This window comes from Podarcis raffonei, chromosome 5, assembly GCF_027172205.1.
Source record: "Podarcis raffonei isolate rPodRaf1 chromosome 5, rPodRaf1.pri, whole genome shotgun sequence".
In the NCBI taxonomy this organism is placed as follows: domain Eukaryota; kingdom Metazoa; phylum Chordata; class Lepidosauria; order Squamata; family Lacertidae; genus Podarcis; species Podarcis raffonei.
The window spans coordinates 101,144,887-101,165,829 of record NC_070606.1 but is presented as its reverse complement, the minus strand read 5'-3'; the positions used below and the strand labels follow the sequence as shown (position 1 = coordinate 101,165,829).

The window sequence follows — 20,943 nt, the reverse complement described above, 5'->3', positions numbered from 1 at the left end:
GGCAGCCGAGTGGGCAGAGCCGGCAGTTGTACCTGCAGCACCAGCGCCGGCGGACAGCTCCTCTGCGCTCCGCCCGCCGCCCGCCGCCTCCGCCTCCGCCGCCGCCGCCAGGTAAGGCTCGCCTCCTGCGCCAGCCTCCATCCCTGCATCCATCCATCCCTCCATCCCGGGGTCCCTGCGGGTTGCGCAGCGGCGCGCGGCTCCCTCCCTGCGGGCGCTCACCCTTGCGGTGCTTGCTTGCTTGCTTGCAGCCTCCGGGTGCCGGGAAAGCCTTCGCCGAGGAGGAGCCGGAGGAGGAGCCGGAGCCGAGCAGGAAGAAGTCGAGAGGAAGCCCCGACGCGCCGCCGGGGATCCGGGCTGGAGGAGCTGCGGAAGCCGGAGGAGGAGGAGGAGGACCAGCACCCGAGCCCACCAGCCCTCCCCAAAGTTCCCGGCAACTTCGCGGCGCCCGGACAGCTCGGCCATGGAAGGTAAGGGCGGGCGGGCAGGCAAGCGGGCGCCCACGGTTTCTCCTCGCCCGAGCACCGCAGTGCGAGCGGAGGTCGAGGCTGGGCAGAGCCCATTGCAGCAGCGGCGGCGGCGGCGGGCGAAGGAGGCTCCGCCGCCGGGCTCTGGGCTTGCGCCGCACGCCGGCCAGGGGGCGAGAATGGGGAAAGGCCTTCGCCCCGAGGCTGGCTCCCGGAGGTGGATTTCCGGGGCGACTCCCTGGCTCTGAGCCGGGAAGCGATTTAATTAATTTTTTGAATGCGATTGTAAATTGTAGGGCGTGTGTCTTGGGAGGGTTGCGGGGCGCCTCGTTTTGCTGGGAAGAGACTCGCCGTACAAGCCCCGTTCTTACCCCCCCCCCGCGACGAGGCATCTGCTGCATGCAGGACCCAGTGGCGCCATATGGGGGGGGGACAATGCTGAACCCCCACCCCACCTTCCAGAAAGGGGGAAGCCGTGCAATGTTGTTTTGGCTGCTTAAGGAGAGTCCCTTGATCTAGCGCTCCCCCCGCCCTCCGCGCCTCCCTCAGTGCATTGCATTGCATCCTTGCTCATAAAATATTTCACACACACACACATCCCGACCCACCCAGGTTTGGGGGCGCACCGTGGGGGGGGGTCGTGTCTCCTGCATCCAAACAGGCGTATACAAATTGCATCCGATTCGATTTGCTTTGCTCGTTTTGCATAAGTACGTGAACTCTCCAAATCTCTAAATATTAATTACTGATTGACGTTGCTGGTGGCCCATCCCGCCGGCCAATGGAAAAAAAGCGTGCAGGGAGACGCTGCTCTTATTTAACACCCCCCCCAGTCTCATGCTCCCCCCCCCCTTTTATTACACAAGGTGGCTGGGAAGCTCTGATACAGCAAGAACGAGGAGCTGGGCTTCCTTTAAGACGGAGGCTGCCTTTGAAACCCCGGGCTCCGTTTTAATAACTGCCCTGTCAATCAAAGGCAGTTTGGGGAGATCTGATTATAGGCGGCTTCAATCCCACGGAGGGATCCCACCCTCTCGAGCGGCAAGGGGGCTGTACCTGAGGTTCAGAACAGGCCCCGCAAAATGAGTGATTCCCTTATATATGAACAGCAGCACCGGGGAATCTCATTGACTCCAACACCTCGATGAAGGCTTGTTTTCAAAGCCGACTGCTCCCCCCTCCCCCCTCCCCCGTTGTGATGTAGGTGTGTTGCTGGTCTGCACGTTGGATGCCATCAAAATTGTGGGGTGGGGACATAATAACCCATTATATGCATAGTCATGCATCCAGAAGCAGATGGATGCCTCTCCGTGTTGCTGGCGGGCGGGCGAGCGAGCAAGAGGCAGCCTCGGGAAGGGAGGCGGGCAGCCTCTTCCCTCGCCTTGGCAGCCAAAGCAGCGCTAGTACCAGAGATTCTGCGATAGCGTGGCGCGATAGCCCTCGCCTTCTTGGATCTTGAGAGGCGAGAGGGAGAGGGAGGGAGCCATCTGGCCGCGGTTTCTGCCTGGCCATCCTAATTCGGTGCTCACGACTTGCAAGGATGCGCTTTATTGCTGTCGAAGTTCTTGGAGCCCTTGGCTTGGCGGAGAAGGCTCGGTGGGGATCCTGGGCTTTGGCTACTCCGAGATGTTTTCCGCCCGGGGGTGGCGGCGGGGTCGCCTTGCCAGGATCTTCAGTGCGAAACAGGCTCAATAAGGCCTTCGAGGAGGACGGAGACGTTGGGGAAAGGAAGGGGAGAGGGAAGGAAAGGAGAATTCGGTGTGGCAGCAACTGCTGGTTCCTTCTTGGCGGTTCCAAAAGGGGAGGCGGGTCCCAGTGCTGGGCCCAAGAAGGGCACGTTCCTCTGCTGGGGGGGGGGGGCTCGATTCGTCTCTCCCTGTAGCGAACTGGCAAAGCACTCTTGACGTCGGAGGGGGAATTGAAGGGTTAGGCGAGGGTTGGAGCAAAGGCTGGAGGTTGCAGGATCTAGAGCAATTATTTTCAGCAGGCAGGTTTCCCTACAAGCGACGGTCTGCTGTTTCAGGATTGACAACCACATCGAAACCCCCTCCCGCAGAACATATTCCGATGACCCTCAAGGGCTAGCAACTTGGAATAATAACATGAAACGCTGGTGAGATCCCCAGAAGGACATCAGGGCAGGGCGATCCTGCGATCTACACAGTGCTCACCTCTGCCCCAGACTAGCCCGAATTTTGGTGAATTTCCATTCTCGCTCTCTCAGATTTCACGCACAGAGACCAATCTGTGATTGACCATTCACTTAAAAGGGGGTTTCATCTAATAACCTGCAAAGCGGTGTTTGTAAGGATTGAAGTCCTCCTCCTCGGTTACAGCCTATCATCCCTGTATCACCAATTCATTCTTCAGGGTGCAAGAGCGGTGCTTCGTTAAGGAGAACCTCCCCCGTACGTTTATTTATTAATTTCAAAACTTCAGTGCTTGCAGTTTCCACAGCGTTCCTTCCTCGGTAAGACATTCCCCTGTGGGTGGTCGCCTCTCGGGCCTGCGCCGGCCTCACCTTTGGGCCTGTCGATCCTGCGCAGGCGACCTGTGCGGCCCTTCGCGCCACGGCAAGTGAAGCCGGTGTTGCAGTTTGCCTTTCTCGCGCGGACTGTGCCATTTCAGGCCACAGGTGTGTGAGAGGGGGCCTTGCATGGAAAGCTCGGAGACCAGAACTGCCTAGTTTTCCATCGGAAGGGAAACCTTCCATTTTGAGCTTTCTGTTCACTTTTTTCATGCCTTGTCAATAATAGCAGCATTTCAGTACATATCTTCCCCCTCTGTTCATGCAAGAATGGGAGAGTCCCAGGGGTACTGATGAGTCTGGATGTGCCTCTCTAACACACCAGGGATTTTAAGGATAAAGCTCTCAGGGCAAAGAGCCTGGTCCCACAGCTAATGCACACTTTGCTTTTTAGAAAGGTATCTTTCCCTGGGAAATCTAGAAGGTGGCCCTGGAGGGGGTTGAAGGAGGAGATTTGTGGCGTGACACCCTTGCTGCCCCTTTGGTTTTCTGAAGCTGGTTTTAAAGTTACGCTGCAAGCGGGTTTATAGCTTTTCCCTTCTCCCCAGGGGTCTATAGAGGTTGGGGTGGCACAGCAAAGATCCCTAACACAAGGAGCCTCAGAACCCTCCCCAGACTACAGTTCCCAGAATAAAAGGTAAAGGGACCCCTGACCATTAGGTCCAGTCGTGACCGACTCTGGAGTTGCGGTGTTCATCTCACTTCACTGGCCAAGGGAGCCGGCGTACAGCTTCCGGGTCATGTGGCCAGCATGACTAAGCCGCTTCTGGAGAACCAGAGCAGTGCACGGAAACGCCGTTTACCTTCCCGCCAGAGCGGTACCTATTTATCTACTTGCACTTTGACGTGCTTTCAAACTGCTAGGTTGGCAGGAGCAGGGACCGAGCAACGGGAGCTCACCCCATTGTGGGGATTCAAACTGCCAACCTTCTGATCGGCAAGTCCTAGGCTCTGTGGTTTAACCCACAGCACCACCCACATCCCTTGTTCCCAGAATACTTTGGGAGAAAACATGACCATCAAACTGAGCCAAAACCAGTATATATTGGCAGCAGTCATGGCCATGTGGACTAGTCACTTAATGCAAGGAGTAAGGCGTAGGAAGGCAGGGAGGAGAGATGGGATGTTGCAGCCTCCACTCGTGGGTCAAGATGGAATATTTCTCCATTTCACTTTTAATTTGTTTTCCACCTTTTTAGGGAACTTTACAAGGCACAGAAATACCAAATGTACAACAAAGACCACACATCCTATAACAATCTGATACAATGGAACTAAGTCAGAATTTTAAAAAAAAGACTTTAAAATAAACAACTTCTATAAAATGCAGTAGTGTTCAATGATCCATTTAGAATATAATATTATGCAATGAAATTAACTCTCAGAGCATCAGCAAATAATAATTAAGCAGAAACTCAATCTCAACTATTACAATAAATCATTACCGATTAATCACATAATGCCTTCTTTATATTCTGGATGCATGTTCTATAGTATTATATTAATACTATGTTTGCAGGTTTGCAATTGTCATGGCCTCTGGTTAGTATGATATACTTCCAGAACTGAGTACTAGACAATGATCAATAATAACAACAGCAAAGTCGCAATACGCAAAAGACCATGTCAAAAGCATGTGTCGGCTGTGCTGCACTTTCTGCCTTACTCTCTCTCTCTCTCCCTCGGTGGACTCCAGCAAAATCTCTGAAGACTTGGCATCGCTCTGTCTTTTCTGCTCACTCGTCACTCTTAACAGCAGCTTTTTTTGCTGGGATGGAGCAGAATGCAGCTCCAGCCCACTCATCAGCTTTGCCAAGGCTAACAGTAGTTAACACTGGAGATTAGGGATGCCTTGGCCTTTGGCCACGGCCTTTGGCTGCAATAAAAAAAGGACTGGCCCAAGGAAGGAAGGAGGGCTGCGTGGAGCCAGAAAGACAAATTCCCAGCCTGATCCCAGTGGCTGATCTTGCAGTCGTGGATCCTGCGCTCTGAAGAAGGGCGAGAGGACTTCAGAGGGCTCATTGCTGTTGCTGCTTTAGGAGCCCTGCATGGCAGGAGATCACACTAGTCCACAGCCAGTGTATCTGAGGCATGTTCAAGTCCCCCAGGTGCAACCCTGTGCAATGATCCCTCACATCCCTGCAAAGCAGTGAGCAAACGACCCACTCGCTGGAAAGGACAGAGGGAGAGTGTGATCTTGTGCTCGAATCCTTCTTGTAGGTTTCCCAGAGGCCTCTGGCTGGCCTGGCCTCAAAAAAGAGATTGCCCAGTTGGGAAAGGTTCAGAATAGGGCCACCAAAATGAATGAGGGGCTGGAGCGGCTGCCCTGTGAGGAACAGTTGCAGCCTTTAGGGCTTTTTAGCTTAGAGGAAAGGCGAGGGAAGTTTGTAAGATTATGCACAGAGAAAGAGGGTGGGGGGGAAGCTTTTCTCCCTCATAACGCTAGAACTCTGCACATCTGATGACGCTGAATGTTGGAGGATTCAAGACAGAGAGAAGAAAGTCCTTCTTGATGCAGTGCAGAGTTCGAACGATGGAATGTGCTCCTAGGAGGGGCAGGAATGGCCATCAACCTGGATGGCTTAAAAGAGTATGGGGCAAATTCATGGAGGAGGAGAGAGCGATCGGTGGCTCCTAGTCAGAATGGCTCTGCTCTGCCTCCACGGTTGGAGTCAGCGATGCTTCTGAATCCCAGTCGCTGGAAACCACAGGAAGGGAGAAGTGCTCTTGTGTTCGAATCCTGCTTGCGGGTTTCCCACTGACGCATCTCTTTGGCCTCTGTGAGAACAGGATGCTGGACTAGATGGGCCACTGGCCTGACCCAGCAGCCTGCTTTTATGTCCTCCTTTTCTCCGCCAGCATTTCCTACTTCTTTTCCCACCTGTGCTTTGCACCTTCTGGGCAGGACAATTGTTAAAAAACTGGCCACACTACAGTCCCTGATGTTGACAGAAAAAATTGTGAGAAGGCAGTGACTCCATCTTCATCTCTGATTGGGGTGCTGTGTGCTGCACTGAACACACACCGACTCTGCCCTGGCAGTTTTTTTAGGGCCTAAGTGGGTGTGATCATAGAATCATAGAAAGGTAGAGCTGGAAGGAACCCCAGGGGTCATCTAGTCCAACCCCATGCAATGCAGGAACCTCAAGATTCATAATTTTGCAGGAGATTCATAATTTTATTATTCGAAATACACTTTTGTGTGCATGTCTCTGAGAAAGTGATTAGGGTTGGGGAAGGGGGGATACAATCATTTTTTCCTGTGTTGTGGCCCTAATTCTACCCCCACCCCTGTGGCTGCTATTAGTTGTGGAAAGGAAAGCACACAGGCATATAGCAGCTGAATAAATGGATGGAGGAGTCGGATGTGTGTTGGGGAGTTCCAAAAAGAGAGGAGTAGGACCTTGAGGATAATATGGCGTGTAGGATGTAGGGATAGGGGCAGCATTTCCACGGGGCAGAAAAAGAACAGACCTGGGGAGGGGGGGAGACTATCCTCTGAGCATGGACAGTTCCTACTAGGGGTCACTGTTAGTTTTTTGGGGAGAGAGGAACAAAGCATTTATTCTAAAAGGCAGGGAGCGCTTGTTGTCTCCTGCATACTTCCCATCCGTAGGAAACCCCCCAGCCCCCCTTTCCTTCTTTAGGTCCCCAGCATGTCCATGTGCAAAGACTTCACCGCAGGACTTTTTGTCCTGGGACAAAAATGTATAAACGCAGCAACCTGCGTTTGCTTGATATTGAAAATATAAGCTGCTGCAGTCTACTTTGAAAGCCGTGAAATGCACAATACTGCAGACTTTGAGGGTCAGTGTTATTCGCCGGCTGGAGTAGGACTTGGGAGACCAGGGGTCAAATCCAGATTCCAGAAGCTGGCAGGATGAATTGGGCCAGTCTCCCTCTCTCCTGAGATGCGGGTGGCGCTGTGGGTTAAACCACAGAGCCTAGGACTTGCCGGTCGGCGGTTCGAATCCCCGCGACGGGGTGAGCTCCCGTTGCTCAGTCCTAGCTCCTGCCAACCTAGCAGTTTGAAAGCGCATCAAAGAGCAAGTAGATAAATAGGTATGGCTCCGGTGGGAAGGTAAACGGCGTTTCCGTGCGCTGCTCTGGTTCGCCAGAAGCAGCTTAGTCATGCTGGCCACATGACCCAGAAGCTGTACGCCGGCTCCCTCGGCCTGTAAAGCGAGATGAGTGCTGCAACCCCAGAGTCGTCTGCGATGGACCTAATGGTTAGGGCTCCCTTTACCTTTACCTTTACCCTCTCTCCTACCTTGCAGGCTTCCTGGGAGGATTAAAATGTGGAGAAGGGGGCTGTGTCCCACCTTGAGGCTTCCTGGAGGAAGGGCATGGGGCAAGATGTGCTGGGGGGGGGCTATTGTTCATTCTCCAGGCTGGGGAAAGGTAGCCTAGACATGGACTCTGAGAAGGGGGCCAAGAAGGGTGGTCTCAGTCAGCGCCCAGAGCACTGTGACATATTAATAATTCTTCATGAGTTCTGCTCTCCCTCCCCTCTTTTCCCTAGCAATAAATGCCAGGAAATGCCATTTCCCCAAGAGCCATGAAACAAGCAGGGGGAGGATCTATCGATGACAGAAGTTTATACAATTAAGCCTGGCATGGAGAAAGAGGATAGAGAATAGTTTTTCTCCTGACGCTTGCACTCGCGGACACACAATGAAGCTGAAGGTTAAAGGATCCAGGACAGAGAAAAGGAAGGACTTCTTCATGCAGTGCAAAATGAAACTGTGGTACTCCTCGCCACAGGAGACGGTGGGGGGGCCCAACCAACTTGGAGGGCTTTAAAAGAGGATTGGACAAATTCACGGAGGGGGAGAGGGCTGTGAATGGCTACTAGCCTTGCTGGCTTGGCTCTGCTTCCATAGCTGGAGGCCGCAATGCTTCTGAATCCTGGTTGCTGGAAACCGCAGGAGGAGAGAGTAGCTCTCGCACTCAGGTCCTGCTTGTGGGTTTCCCACTGCGAGGACAGGCTGCTGGACTAGATGAGCCATTGGCCTGATCCAGAAGTCTCTCCTTATGGCCTTATGTGCACAAGCAGCGCCAACCCTGTAAGGAAGCCCCCTTTGCAGGAAATGCTGTCTGTCCGTAGGGCTCCCTCTTCTCCCCCCCCCAAATTTTATTGGTTTTCACAATATTATAAACAAACAAACAAACAAACAAACAAACACACAAGACAAACAAACATAACAAACATAAATCATAGCCTTATTGAAAATTACAGTAATTAACTTTGTTAAGTGACTTCCTCACTTCCCCTTGATTGAATTTCATTGCATGTCCTTTTAACGGTTTTCCAAATCCCAGTTCTTATGAAATTTAACTTAAACATTAACATCCTTAAATCTTCACCTTATAGAATTAAACATATTAATTCATCACTTAACATAAATAAAATCCTAAGCCCATTAAGTATCTGCAAGCTATTTCTGGTTAGTTTAACTTAACAAATTTAACTAAATAATCATTAAATTTATTCCATTCTTCCTGATATTCCTCCTTTTTCTGGTCGCGGACTCTTCCAGTTAGGTCGGCTAGCTCCAAAAAATCCATCATCTTCATCTGCCATTCTTCTACAGTTGGTAATTCTTGGGTTTTCCACATTTTAGCTAACAAAATACGAGCAGCAGTTGTGGCATACAAAAATAATTTAACATCTTTCTTGGGCAATTCCAAACCTGTTATTCCAAATAACAAATAATTGGAATAAAAGGGCTCCCTCTTCTCTGACCCCCACTTCTCAACCCCCCACTCCTCCCCCCCAGTTCTCCCCCTCTCTCCCTCCCGCCCCCCTGCTATCTCATTGAGGTCCTTCTCCTTTATCTTGGCTAGCACTGAGTAAACTTGCTGACGGAGATGAGCGATGGATGAAGCTGCTGGGGGCTGATGTAGCAGGATAGTTTTCTGGCGAGAGGGAAAGGCGGCTGTTTGCTCAGCACAGTTGGGAAACAAAGGAAGGGCAAAGGCGCGGAAGGGGGGTGCTGAATCAAGAGGTTTGGGGGCTGCTGGGTTCGTGCTCCAGGCCTATATGCAGGGAACTGACAGGACAGCTTTCCTACCCTTGACCCTTTCCTTTCTGCATCACTTTGGAGAACAGGAATATTTCATTCCTTCTCCTGGAGTTGTTTTTATTTGTGTTCTCCTCTGCTGCATATCTGATGGATGGAGTTAATCTGCTGGATGTTTCTGCCCTAAGGATTTATGGAGGGCAGCCCACAGCACTCGGTGTTTTATGGGCGCAATAGGATTGGCGTAGATGGCCTGCCTGTACGTCTCTGGAGCAGGGAAGGGTCCCTTCCGGTTCTCGATTGTTCGTGATACATTATTAATGCAAAGAACGTTTATCCTGAACTTAAGGACTGCGTGCGAGAGAGGGAAAGCAGCCTCTTCAAAGGGGCAGAAGATAGATCACAGAATCATAGAGGTGAAGGGTTGGAAGGGACATCTAGTCTAACCCCATGCATGTAGGAATCGCAGCTAATCTTTGTGCAAAACTTCCAGGCAGTGGGAACCCAGCTGGCTGCTGAATGGGAGGATAGCATCTGGGCTTGGGGAGAAGGGCCTCCTATAGCTCAGTGGCAGAGCAGTTGAAGGAGCTGGGTATGTTTAGCCTGGAAAAGAGGAGACTGAGAGGAGATAGGAGAGCCATCTTCAAATACCCCAAGAGCCGCCCCCCCATGGAAGATGGAGCAAGCTTGTTTTCTCCTGCCCTGAAGGGTAGGACTTGAATCCATGGCTTCTCGTTACAAGAAAGGAGATTCTGACTCAACACTAGGAAGAACTTCCTGGCAGTAAGAGCTGCTCCACAGTGAAATGGACTCCCCTGGGAGGTCTCTCCTTCCTTGGAGGTTTTTAAGCAGTGCTTGGGTGGCCATCTGTCAAGGATGGTTTAGCTGAGAGTCCTGGATCGCAGGGGGTTGGACTAGATGACCCTCGGAGGTACCTTCCGACTCTACGATTGTATGATAAGCCAGCAGTGCCTAATCACCTCAACTCAAGAGAGGATATTGCAGAGTTAGGAAAAGGGCAACTAGAGGGATTAAGATGGTGGAGCACCTCCCCTATTAAGAAAACCTGCAGCGCTTGGGAATATCTAGTTTAGAGAAAAGGCGCATAAGAAGCAGCCCCCCTCTCATAACGCTAGAACTCATGGAAGCAGAATGCTGGAAGGTTCAGGACAGATATAGCAAAGTCCTTATTCAAACAGCATATAGCCTGCGGAACTCACTGCCACTGGAGGCAGTGGATGGCTTTAAAAGAGGATTGGACAAATTCTCAGAGGAGGAGAGCGCTATAGGTGGCCACTATCCAGAACAGCTTTGCTCTGCCTCTGCAATTGCTTGCTGGTTTCCCATTGGGGCATCTGGTCGCACCCTGTGAGAGCAGGATACTGGATTGGATTGGCCTGATCCAGTGGTGTTGGTGGGGAGAGAAGCCTTCCTGGCTCCAAAGGCACAGGGGTGAATCTCTTCTTCCTGCTCCTGCAAAGCGAGTGTTGGAAAGTCCATGCCTGGCCTCCTGCTCAATTCCTTTCTTTCCCCTTCTTTCCTCTCCCTGAGTGGCTGCAACATCTGCAAATCAGCATGTGGCCCCCCCCTTCTTCCAAAAGATCCAGAGAATTCAGAGATGCCCTTACGGCGATGTCTGAGTGAAGAGCGTTCAGCATGCACACTCTCAGGTCCGTGTAGGGAGAGAGACGAACGGGGAAATATCAATTTTTCATTCAAAGGCCCTTCTGCCGCACTTCACGGTGGATTTGGTGCGCCATCAACCACTATATCACGAGTGGGGTTTTCAAAAAGAGGCAGCAGGGAAAGGCAAGGCAAGACGTGGCCTTAGAAATAGTGACTGATCTGTACAAACTGCACAGCTGTGGAAAAAAGAGATACAACAACAGGGAAGGCAGAGAAAAGCCACAATCCCTTGAGATATCTGCAGTTTTTGCTTCAGTTCATCCTTTGCTTGTGGCAGAGTATAAGTAAAGGTAAAGGGACCCCTGACCATTAGGTCCAGTTACGGCTGACTCTGGGGTTGCGGCACTCATCTCGCTTTATTGGCTGAGGGAGCTGGCGTACAGCTTGCGGGTCATGTGGCCAGCATGACTAAGCCACTTCTGGCGAACCAGAGCAGCGCACAGAAACACCGTTTTCCTTCTCGCAGGAGCGGTACCTATTTATCTACTTGCACTTTGATGTGCTTTCGAACTGCTAAGTTGGCAGGAGCAGGGACCGAGCAATGGGAGCTCCCCCCGTCACGGGGATTCGAACCGCCGACCTTCTGATTGGCAAGTCCTAGGCTCTGTGGTTTAACCCACAGCGCCACCCACGTCCCATTTGTGGCAGAGTATAGAATCATAGAATTGTAGAGTTGGAAGGGACCCCCGAGGGAGTCTGTTACACCACCAAACAGCTCCCACTGTCAGGACGTTCTTCATAATGTTTAGTCAGTATCCACCTTCTTGTTGTTTTAATCCATTGGTTCAGATCCTACCCTCTGGAGCCGCAGGAAACAAGCTTGCTCCATCTTCCATGGCTCAGCCCTTCAGATATTTGCAGATGGCTCTCATGTCCCCTCTCAGTCTCCTCTTCTCTCCAGGCTAAACATACCCAGCTCCTTCAAGCGTTCCTCATCAGGCTTGGTTTCCAGACCCTTGCTCATCTTGGCTGCCCTCCTCTGCACACCTTCCAGCTTGTCAAGAGCCTTCTTCAATGGAGCTCAGAACTGGATGTAGTCTTAAGGTGTGTTCTGAGCAAGGCTGGGTAGTCAAATTCCTGGGATGGATCTAGCCTTCTTTGAATGCATCCCATGATTTTATCTTTCTCCATTTCCCATTGTCATAGGCAGGGGTGGAGGAAGGGGGCTGCAGTGGGTGCAGTCCGCCCCGGGTATCACCACTGAGGAGGGTGGCAAAATGCCAGGCGGCACTCACCGTGAGGCCTGCAGCGCACCCAAGCCACACATTTCTCCTGCCCAAACGGTCTGCCTGCTGTCTCCTCCCCAGCTGTAGGGCAGCTGAGCGTGTGGTAAATTGTTGAATTATAGCCTTTCCAACTTGTGTTAACAAGTTCCACAATTTAGCAGAGTAACATTCCCCTTTTTTTAAACTCAGCGGATGCTTTTGCTCAGGCTTGCTAAAGCCTCTATGATAACTGTTCTGGTATTTTCGCCTTATTCCCTCATAAAAGATAAGACATGACACATTCTTCTATAAAAGTATAAAAAGGTTTACTCACACATCATTCTGTTCACAGTCGGATCCCAGAAGGCAGACTTAGCTTAGAAAAGTAACATACACCTGAAAACTATCTCATAAGGAGACAGTCCCTCTGGAAGCCAAGAGAGCATCTTTGGCTAAGCAGATGTTGCTTCTTCGATGCATGTGGTGAAAGAGAGAGATGGCTGCCCTGCCCTGTGCTTTTGTCGTTACCTGCACAGGTGAGGCCACACCCACCTCTAGTCACATGCAGATGAAGTCTGTCCCAGCCCAGAAGGAAACAGGAAGGACAAACATTCATACCCATGTATAAACATGTTCACTCTAGGAATGTTGTACTTGACTGCTCTTGTGTTTCACATCCAACAGAGTGGGAGGAGGCAGGCAGACTCTGGAGGCCCTGTGGTGCACCCCACCCCTGTGGACAACTCGCCCTGCCCTCTCCCCACCCCTATGGGTGTCTCGCCCTGCCCTTGGGCATGCCACCCCAGGCGCCCAAGTAGCTTCCTCCGCGACTTGTCATAGGGGCTTGGAATACTTCCATGAGGCTCAGAAAGCAGCATAGTGCAGGAAGGTGTGGATGTTTCCAGCATGGCAGTGTTGGGGAGTCATAAACAGGGCTGGAAAAAAGAAACCTTGCATAATGAGTGCCCATCCGCTAGCGCATGTCTCCTGCACAAATCATCTTGGAACGAGACAGAGATGGACACGAGGGCACTGGTGCACATGTCCAAAGTCACCTTCAGAGATTCTTTTCTATGCTCACCTGGCACCCACACGAGAATGTAAGAACTTAGAGAAGAGCCTTCTGGATGAAGGCTCAGGGCCCAACCAGTCCAGCACCCTCTTCTCAAATGGCCAGTCAGGTGCTCCTCTGGGAAACCTGCAAGCAGGACCCAAGCACAAGAGCCCTCTCTCCTTCTGTGGTATGTGGCAAGTGGTATTCAGAAGCAGTGCTGCCCCCCAATGCAGTGGCAGAGCCGAGCCATTGTGCCTAGGAGCCATTGCTGGCCTTTTCCTCCCTCATGACTTTGTTGTGTGGTGTAGTGGTTAAGAGTGGTAGTCTCGTAATCTGGGGAACTGGGTTCGCGTCTCCGCTCCTCCACCTGCAGCTGCTGGGTGACCTTGGGCCAGTCACACTTCTCTGAAGTCTCTCAGCCCCACTCACCTCACAGAGTGTTTGTTGTGGGGGAGGAAGGGAAAGGAGAATGTTAGCCGCTTTGAGACTCCTTCGGGTAGTGATAAAGCGGGGTATCAAATCCAAACTACTACTACTACTACTACTACTACTACTACTCTTCTTCTTCTTCTTCTTCTTCTTCTTCTTCTTCTTCTTCTTCTTCTTCTTCTTCTTCTTCTTCTTCTTGTAAAGCCATCTAGTTTGGAGGCCATCACTGCCTTCAGTGGGAGGGAGTTCCACAGTTTACCAATGTGCTGCCTGAATAAGTATTTTCTTTCATCTGTATTGAATTGTCCAACAATCTGAGTCATTGGGTGTCCGCGATTTGTAGTGTTATGAGAGAGGGAGAAGAACGTTTCTCTGCCTGCGTTATAATCTGACTTCCTTCTTCTTTCTTCTTTGGTGATCCCTCATGGCTGAGTAAGATTGTCTTCCATAAACACTGTTTTACCAGTGAGTCCGTAAGTGACTGTGGAGGCCAATTCTGGATCCACACGCAAATATTACACCATTGAATTGGATTTGTGGCGCTGCAGAGGGGTTATTTTGTACTTGTTGGTGCAGCACTTTGGTTTTTGGGATGCTGAGCGATAGGCCAAGCATTTCATAAGCCTCTGCGAAGATATTTAGGATGGTTTGGAGGTCATCCTCTGAGCGTGCGCACATTACGTTGTCATCAGCATACTGAAGCTCTATGACGGAAGTTACGGTAACCTTACTCTTTGCTTTCAGCCTGCTCAGATTCAAGAGCTTTCCATCTGTTCAATATATGATTTCAAAGGCTTTGTAATGTTCCTAGTTGTTTTAAATTATTAAATCACTGTTAGTATTTTTAATTTTTATTGTGACAGTGACTCGCCCCGCACTTTTTGGAAAATATGGCTAGTCAGTTGTATTGTTCACCATCCAAAGAACATGAGCTATTGGGCATTGTACAAACATTAACAAATAATAGATAAAATAGTCTTTTGTGGTCCCCATTTTAGGGTGGGTAGCAAGCTCTGTCACCAAGACTGTAGTTTGAGCTCACCTCTTGAAATATAAATCGTGTCGATGGCTCCAGTCACTTGCCTCTGGGAGCCTGATATTTTGAACAGGGCCTAACATCTCTGGCAGCAGTTCATAGAATCACAAAATTATGGAGCTGGAAGGGACTCAAGGGTCATCTAGTCCAACCCCAGCAAGGCAGGAACCCCAGCGAAAGAATCCCTTGCAGATAGCTCTCCAATCTCAGCTTAAACCTCCTGGAGGGACTCCATTCCACTGTTCTTACCGTCAGAAAGTCCTTCCTAATGTTTAGTTGGAATCACCTTTCTTGTAATTTGAATCCACTGGTTCAGATTCCGCCCCCCCCACAAACTCTGGAGCAGCCGTGGGGGGCAATGAATTCTCAGCAGACTCCTCCAAATTTTGCCCCAAATTCTTCAAATCTCAAAGCCTATCAGTCTGTTGGTTTGAGGCCTTTGGGAAACAGTGGGCTTTTTGTTAACATAACCCTCTCTTTAGGGTGTTGTGGTGGTGATGGGTGACGTGTGGTTTGGGAACGTCTAGCACAGGAGTTGGCAAAAAAAATTAGCCACAGGCTGGTCCACTGTCCCTCAGACCTTGTGGCGGGCCAGAGAAACAGTACCGGGCGGGGGGGGGGGGAGAGCTGGAAGAAGAGGTGAGAGGGGCAAGTAGTCCTCTTCCCCACCTCCAGCCACTGCGCTTACCTTCCCTGGGGCTGCCGCCACCACGGCCACTGCTGCTGCTTCTCGGGGGTAGGCAGAGCTCGCCCATGGAGGGAAGATGAGCGGCGTGAAAGGGCTGTCTCCGCAGAGGGGCTGCTTAAAATGGCGCTCAGCCAGCTCAGCCCAGCCCCCTTCCTCCTCTAGGCAGGGCAGGGAGAAGCCAGGAGGAGGGAGGGAGGAGACACCGCCGTGGTATGTGTGAGGGAGAGGGGAGGGAATGGAATGGTGCTGGGGGGGAAATGGCGCAGTGCAAATGAACAGAATCTCCATGCCGATCCACGGGCCAGATCCTGAAGGCAATTGGGCCTGATCCGGCCCATGGGCCTTAGTTTGCCGACACCTGGTCTAGCTCATAGGAGGTTACTGAGCAACCTCTTCACCTGTTTTCAGTGTAAGCTGCAAGTTGTCCTGGTGCAGAAATATATTTTTTTCCAATATCCAGCAATAGCTAGGAGCATATCTATCTATCTATCTATCTATCTATCTATCTATCTATCATCTATCTATCTATCTATCATCTATCTATCTATCTATCTATCATCTATCTATCATCTATCTATCTATCTATCTATCTATCTATCTATCTATCTATCTATCTATCTATCTATATCTATCTATCTATCTATCTATCATCTATCTATCTATCATCTATCTATCTATCATCTATCTATCTATCTATCTATCTATCTATCTATCTATCTATCTATCATCTATCTATAATGGACCTGGAAGACAGTTTTGGAAAGCATCCAGACATCTCAAGGGTTGTCACATGGAGGATGGAGAAAGCTTGTTTTCCCCTCCTCTGGAGGGTAGGACTCGAACCCATGGCTTCAAGTTGCAAGGAAGGAGATTCCGGCTAAACATCAGGAAGAACTTTCTGAGGGTAAGAGCCATTTGACAGTGGAGCGGACTTCCTTAGAAGATGGTGGCCTCTCCTTGCTTGGAGGTTTTTTAGCAGAGGTTGGATGGCCATCTGTCAGGGATGCTTTAGTGGAGATACCTGCATACCAGGGGGTTGGACTAGATGACCCTTGGATCCCTTCCAACTCTACGATAAGCCAGCAGTGCCAGAATCCTGTTCTGTTTATGCCATTTGGGAGGCTGGGAGTTACACGTAGGGAGAGCACAGTCACACTCATGTCCTGAGTGAGGGATTCGCTTGGGCATCTGGTGGTCCAGTGTGGGAACAGACATCTCAACTAGATGGGCTGCTGGTCTGACCCAGCTGCGCCTCTGTTCTTACGCTCTTACATTTTTGGAGTGTTACATGCAGGGCCGGATTTAGGTCTGATGAGGCCCTCAGCTCCTGAAGGTAATGGGACCCTATATATGTCCAGCTGTCCTTTGTCAACAACAAATTGTCGCTGTTTTTTGTGTTGAATATATGTTGTTGTTGTTGTTGTTTAGTCGTTTAGTCGTGTCCGACTCTTTGTGAGGGCCACTCCATTTCTTTTACGGGTTTCTTGCCCACAGTAGTAGATATGATGGTCATCCGAATTGAATTCGCCCATTCCCGTCCATTTTAGTTCACTGATGCCCAGGATGTCAATATTTATTCTTGCCATCTCATTTTTGACCACATCCAACTTACCCAGGTTCATGGTTCTTACATTCCAGGTTCCTATGCAATATTTTTCTTTACAGCATTGGACTTTCCTTTCGCTTCCAGGCATATCCGCAACTGAGCGTCCTTTCGGCTTTGGCCCAGCCGCTTCATCAGCTCTGGATCTACTTGTACTTGCCCTCCGCTCTTCCCCAGTAGCATGTTGGACGCCTTCCGACCTGAGGGGCTCATCTTCCAGCGTCATAACTTTTATATGCCTGTTGTATTTGTCCATGGAGTTTTCTTGGCAGGGATACTGGAGTGGCTTGCCGGTTCCTCCTCCAGGTGGATCACGTTTGGTCAAAACTCTCCACTATGACCTGTTCATCTTGTGTGCCCTGCTCGGCGTAGTTCATAGCTTCTCTGAGTTCTTCAAGCCCCTTTGCCACGGCAAGGCAGTGATCTATGAAGGGGGTTGAATATATGCTAGATGGTAATTGATGGACCTAATAGGTATCTCAAGCCATTTGCACATGCAGATTGTGGGCACCCTATATATAGAAAGGAGCAAACCAGGGATATTTGAGGGAGCAGGCTAGCAGGTGGGGCCCATGACTTCCAGCATAGGAGTCTACACAACACAAAACACTGTTTCTGTATGTAGGTTTTATTGTATTTGTTTTTTATCTTATATTTTGGAAATGTACATCCAAGTTTTTTTCCCTTTACTTTTTTTGGGGGGGCCCCAAGAGAGTGGGGCCCTAAGCTAGAGCTTGTTTTGTTGTTGTTTAGTCATTTAGTCATATCCGACTCTTCGTGACCCTCTGGACGAGAGCACGCAAAGCACTCCTGTCTTCCACTGCCTCCCGCAGTTTGGTCAAACTCATGCTGGTAGCTTCGAGGAGACTGTCCCACCATCTCGTCCTCTGTCGTCCCCTTCTCCTTGCGCCCTCCATCTTTCCCAACATCAGGGTCTTTTCCAGGGAGTCTTCTCTTCTCATGAGGTGGCCAAAGTCTTGGAGCCTCAGCTTCAGGATCTGTCCTTCCAGTGAGCACTCAGGGCTGATTTCCTTCAGAATGGAGAGGTTTGATCTTCTTGCAGTCCATGGGACTCTCAAGAGTCTCCTCCAGCACCAGAATTCAAAAGCATCCATTCTTCGGCGATCAGCCTTCTTTATGGTCCAGCTCTCACTTATACATAAATCCGGCACTGAGAAGAGCTCGTGACCTTCTGAGGCCACCCATTCTCTTGTTGGACAGCTGTCACCATGGGGAAGTTCTTCCTGACATTTGGTAATTGGAATCCCTTGGTCTGAGTCCTCCCCTCTGGAGCAGCAGAAGACAAAGTTGCTCCTTCTTCCAGGTGACAGTCCTTCAGCTGTTTGAAGATGGCTGTCATGCCTCCTGTCAGTCTTCTCCAGCTCTTTCAACTGTTCCTCCGACTCTGGCTGCAAACTCGGGCGAGATGTGTGGCTTCCTGATGTGGAGATGGCCACACAGAATGTGCTCCTGCGTTAAATCCCCGCAAGGCCCAGGCGGAAATGACTCGCGCTCCCGAAATCCCTGATTAATAGTGTGTTACCACGATAATGCTGCGTCCCATCGTCATCTTGGAATGAGTGACGGCCGGTTGCCTTATTAATCACTAAAGCTTTGGGTTCCATATGTGCAGATAAGCCCAGGAACGGACTCTGTGCTTTCTGGGCCAGCAAAGGCTGGCTGGCACCTGTCTCTCTCTGTGTGTGTGTTTATGGAAAGGGCTTTTCGTGGGAAACTCCTTTTTGTGAATTGCAGGACATGCAGCCCTGTGGAACGCCCTCCCATCAGATGTCAAAGAGAAAAACAACTACCAGACTTCTAGAAGACATCTGAAGGCAGCCCTGTTTAGGGCGGTCAAAGTCCTGGCTGAGGACGTCGGGACTGGGGGCAAGATGGTGGGGTGGGAGCAGGAACGAGAGTCCAGAAGCCAGGGGTCCGAGGGTCAGGAAGCAAGGAGTCAAGAAGCCAAGGTCGGGGATCAGGAAGCAAGAAGCCAAATGCAAGAAGGCAGGAAACGTGTTGCTGTGGCAAAAAGCCGAAGGGAAATGCTGACCTTATATCCCTTCTGGCTCTAGCCACCAGGTGCTGTGAGTTACCAATCGGCCTCACCTGTGCGGCCGCACCTTGCCTCTCCAGAACAAACTTAGGAAGGCCCCAGTCCTGCGAAGCCCTACTGGTCACAGGGCCCGGCTCCTGCATGCACTCCTGACAAAGCCGCCCAGATGGGTGGGATATTATAATAATAATAATAATAATAATAATAATAATAATAATAATAATAATAATATCATACAAAGCTTGTGTTGTCCACCTGAGGTTTTCGCTTACGCCTCTTTGGTGCTGTTCCCTATCTCACCTTGGCAAACCCTTGGCCTCCGTGTTTCTCGCTTAATGGAGACCCCTGACTTTTGGCCAGTCTGCGCTTCTAGCATTCAGAAGAAAGGAAAGCTCTGCTTCTGGGTCCAGGTCCCGCTTCCAGGCGGCTCCAGAGGGCAGGACCCAAAGCAGTGGGTTCAAATGACGAGGAAGGGGATTCCGACTCAATGTCAGGAAGAACTTTCTGAACCTAAGATCTTGTTTTGAGAGTGGAGCGGACTTCCTGGGGAGGTGGTGGACTTTCCTTCAATGGAATCCATTGAATAAATGGAATAAATGGAGCCCTATATTACAATGCAAATGCAACAATATCAGTCTTTTGGCCAGAGCAAGGGCATGGAGAGTCCATTTCCATTGTCCAGTTGTCAAATTCCATATGGTAAGTATGTATATTCGAAAGAATGTACCCTATTTTTCTGTGTGTAAGACGCCCCCATGTATAAGACGACCCCTATTTTTTGAGCCCAGAATTAAGAAATAATTAATTGCAACATTCTGTGTATAAGATGACCCCCAATTTTAAACTTTAAAAAATTGGGGGGAAATATAGTCTTATACACGGAAAAATACAGTATATTTGAAAGAATATACTTCTGAAACTTTCAGCTCCTTGCAAAACTTAGGAATCTTTCTGTTCTGCCAGGCAAAGAGCTCTGTGTGGCTTTTGAAGCTTGCCTTTGTTGACAGAAGCAATAATAATAATAATAATATTAATAATAATAATTTTGTTGTTTAGTTGTTTAGTCGTGTCCGACTCTTCGTGACCCCATGGACCAGAGCATGCCAGGCACTCCTGTCTTCCACTGCCTCCCGCAGTTTGGTCAGACTCATGTTTGTGGCTTCGAGAACACTGTCCAATAATAATAATAATAATAATAATAATAATAATAATAAAATCACTTGGCTGTCCCCTGAGACTTAACAAGGAAACAGATCTGCATCTTGCTAAATTGCAGGGAGGCATTTAGCCATAGCCAGTGCACAGTGGGGGGGGGGAGGGAAATTGGTTTCTGGGAGTTATTTTTTGCTACCCTCATTCTCCCGTGCCGTCTTTCTCTCCCTTTCTGCCACGTAATTAGAGCGCTTCATCACGAAAAGCCATTCCTTTTAACGGCCCCATTTTTAATTTGCGTTCAGCCGCTCACCGCCCCCCCAACATGCTCGCACCCGAACTTGCCGGCAAGAGCCTGAGAGGCCCCTCGATGCCTCGCTGGAGGATTTGCTGCAGGAGCGCAGCAGATGGAGATTTGGGATGGGGGGGGGTGCCGAATGGTGGATGATGCCGACATCGCGTCAGATGGCTTCGTTGCTGCTTTACGTACGTTCAGCCGGTGTTTTTGGTGTCTGCTCGCTTGTTCAACCTGTGCTTCTTAAACTTATCTTAACTAGTAAATAAATCGAGGCTTTTCTCACCCTGAAAACAGGGGTCACAGCCGCTTGCGGCTGTTTCCTCCTTATCCTATTGCCCTCCTCCCTGCCCTGAAAAAGAGGAGTTTTCCAGGATGGGCTATTTTGGAGGCAATTCCCCTGGGGGGTTCAAGTACAGTGGTACCTCAGGTTAAGCACTTAATTCGTTCCGGAAGTTCATTCTTAAACCAAAGCGTTCTTAAACCAAGGCATGCTTTCCCATAGCAGTGGGGAAATTTACAAATGGAACACAATAGGAAGCGGAACATGTTCTGCTTCCAAGGCAAGGTTCACAAACCAAAACACCTACTTCCGGGTTTGCAGCGTTCTTAATTCAAGTTGTTCATAAACTAAGCTGTTCTTAAACCAAAGTACCACTATACAGTGGTACCTCGGGTTAAGTACTTAATTCGTTCGGAAGGTCCATTCTTAACCTGAAACT

General features: G+C 50.0%; 1 protein-coding gene across 1 annotated transcript in view; it reads left to right on the top strand.

Annotated features, from left to right (window-relative positions):
- Positions 1 to 246: 246 nt before the first annotated feature.
- The window catches only part of FGF12 (fibroblast growth factor 12), a 235,563-nt gene continuing 214,866 nt past the window's right edge, over positions 247 to 20,943 (top strand). The window contains exon 1 of the mRNA XM_053390880.1: positions 247 to 470. Within this exon, the coding sequence (XP_053246855.1) occupies positions 464 to 470 (7 nt within the window). The 5' untranslated portion in view covers positions 247 to 463. The remainder of the gene's footprint in view (positions 471 to 20,943) is intronic.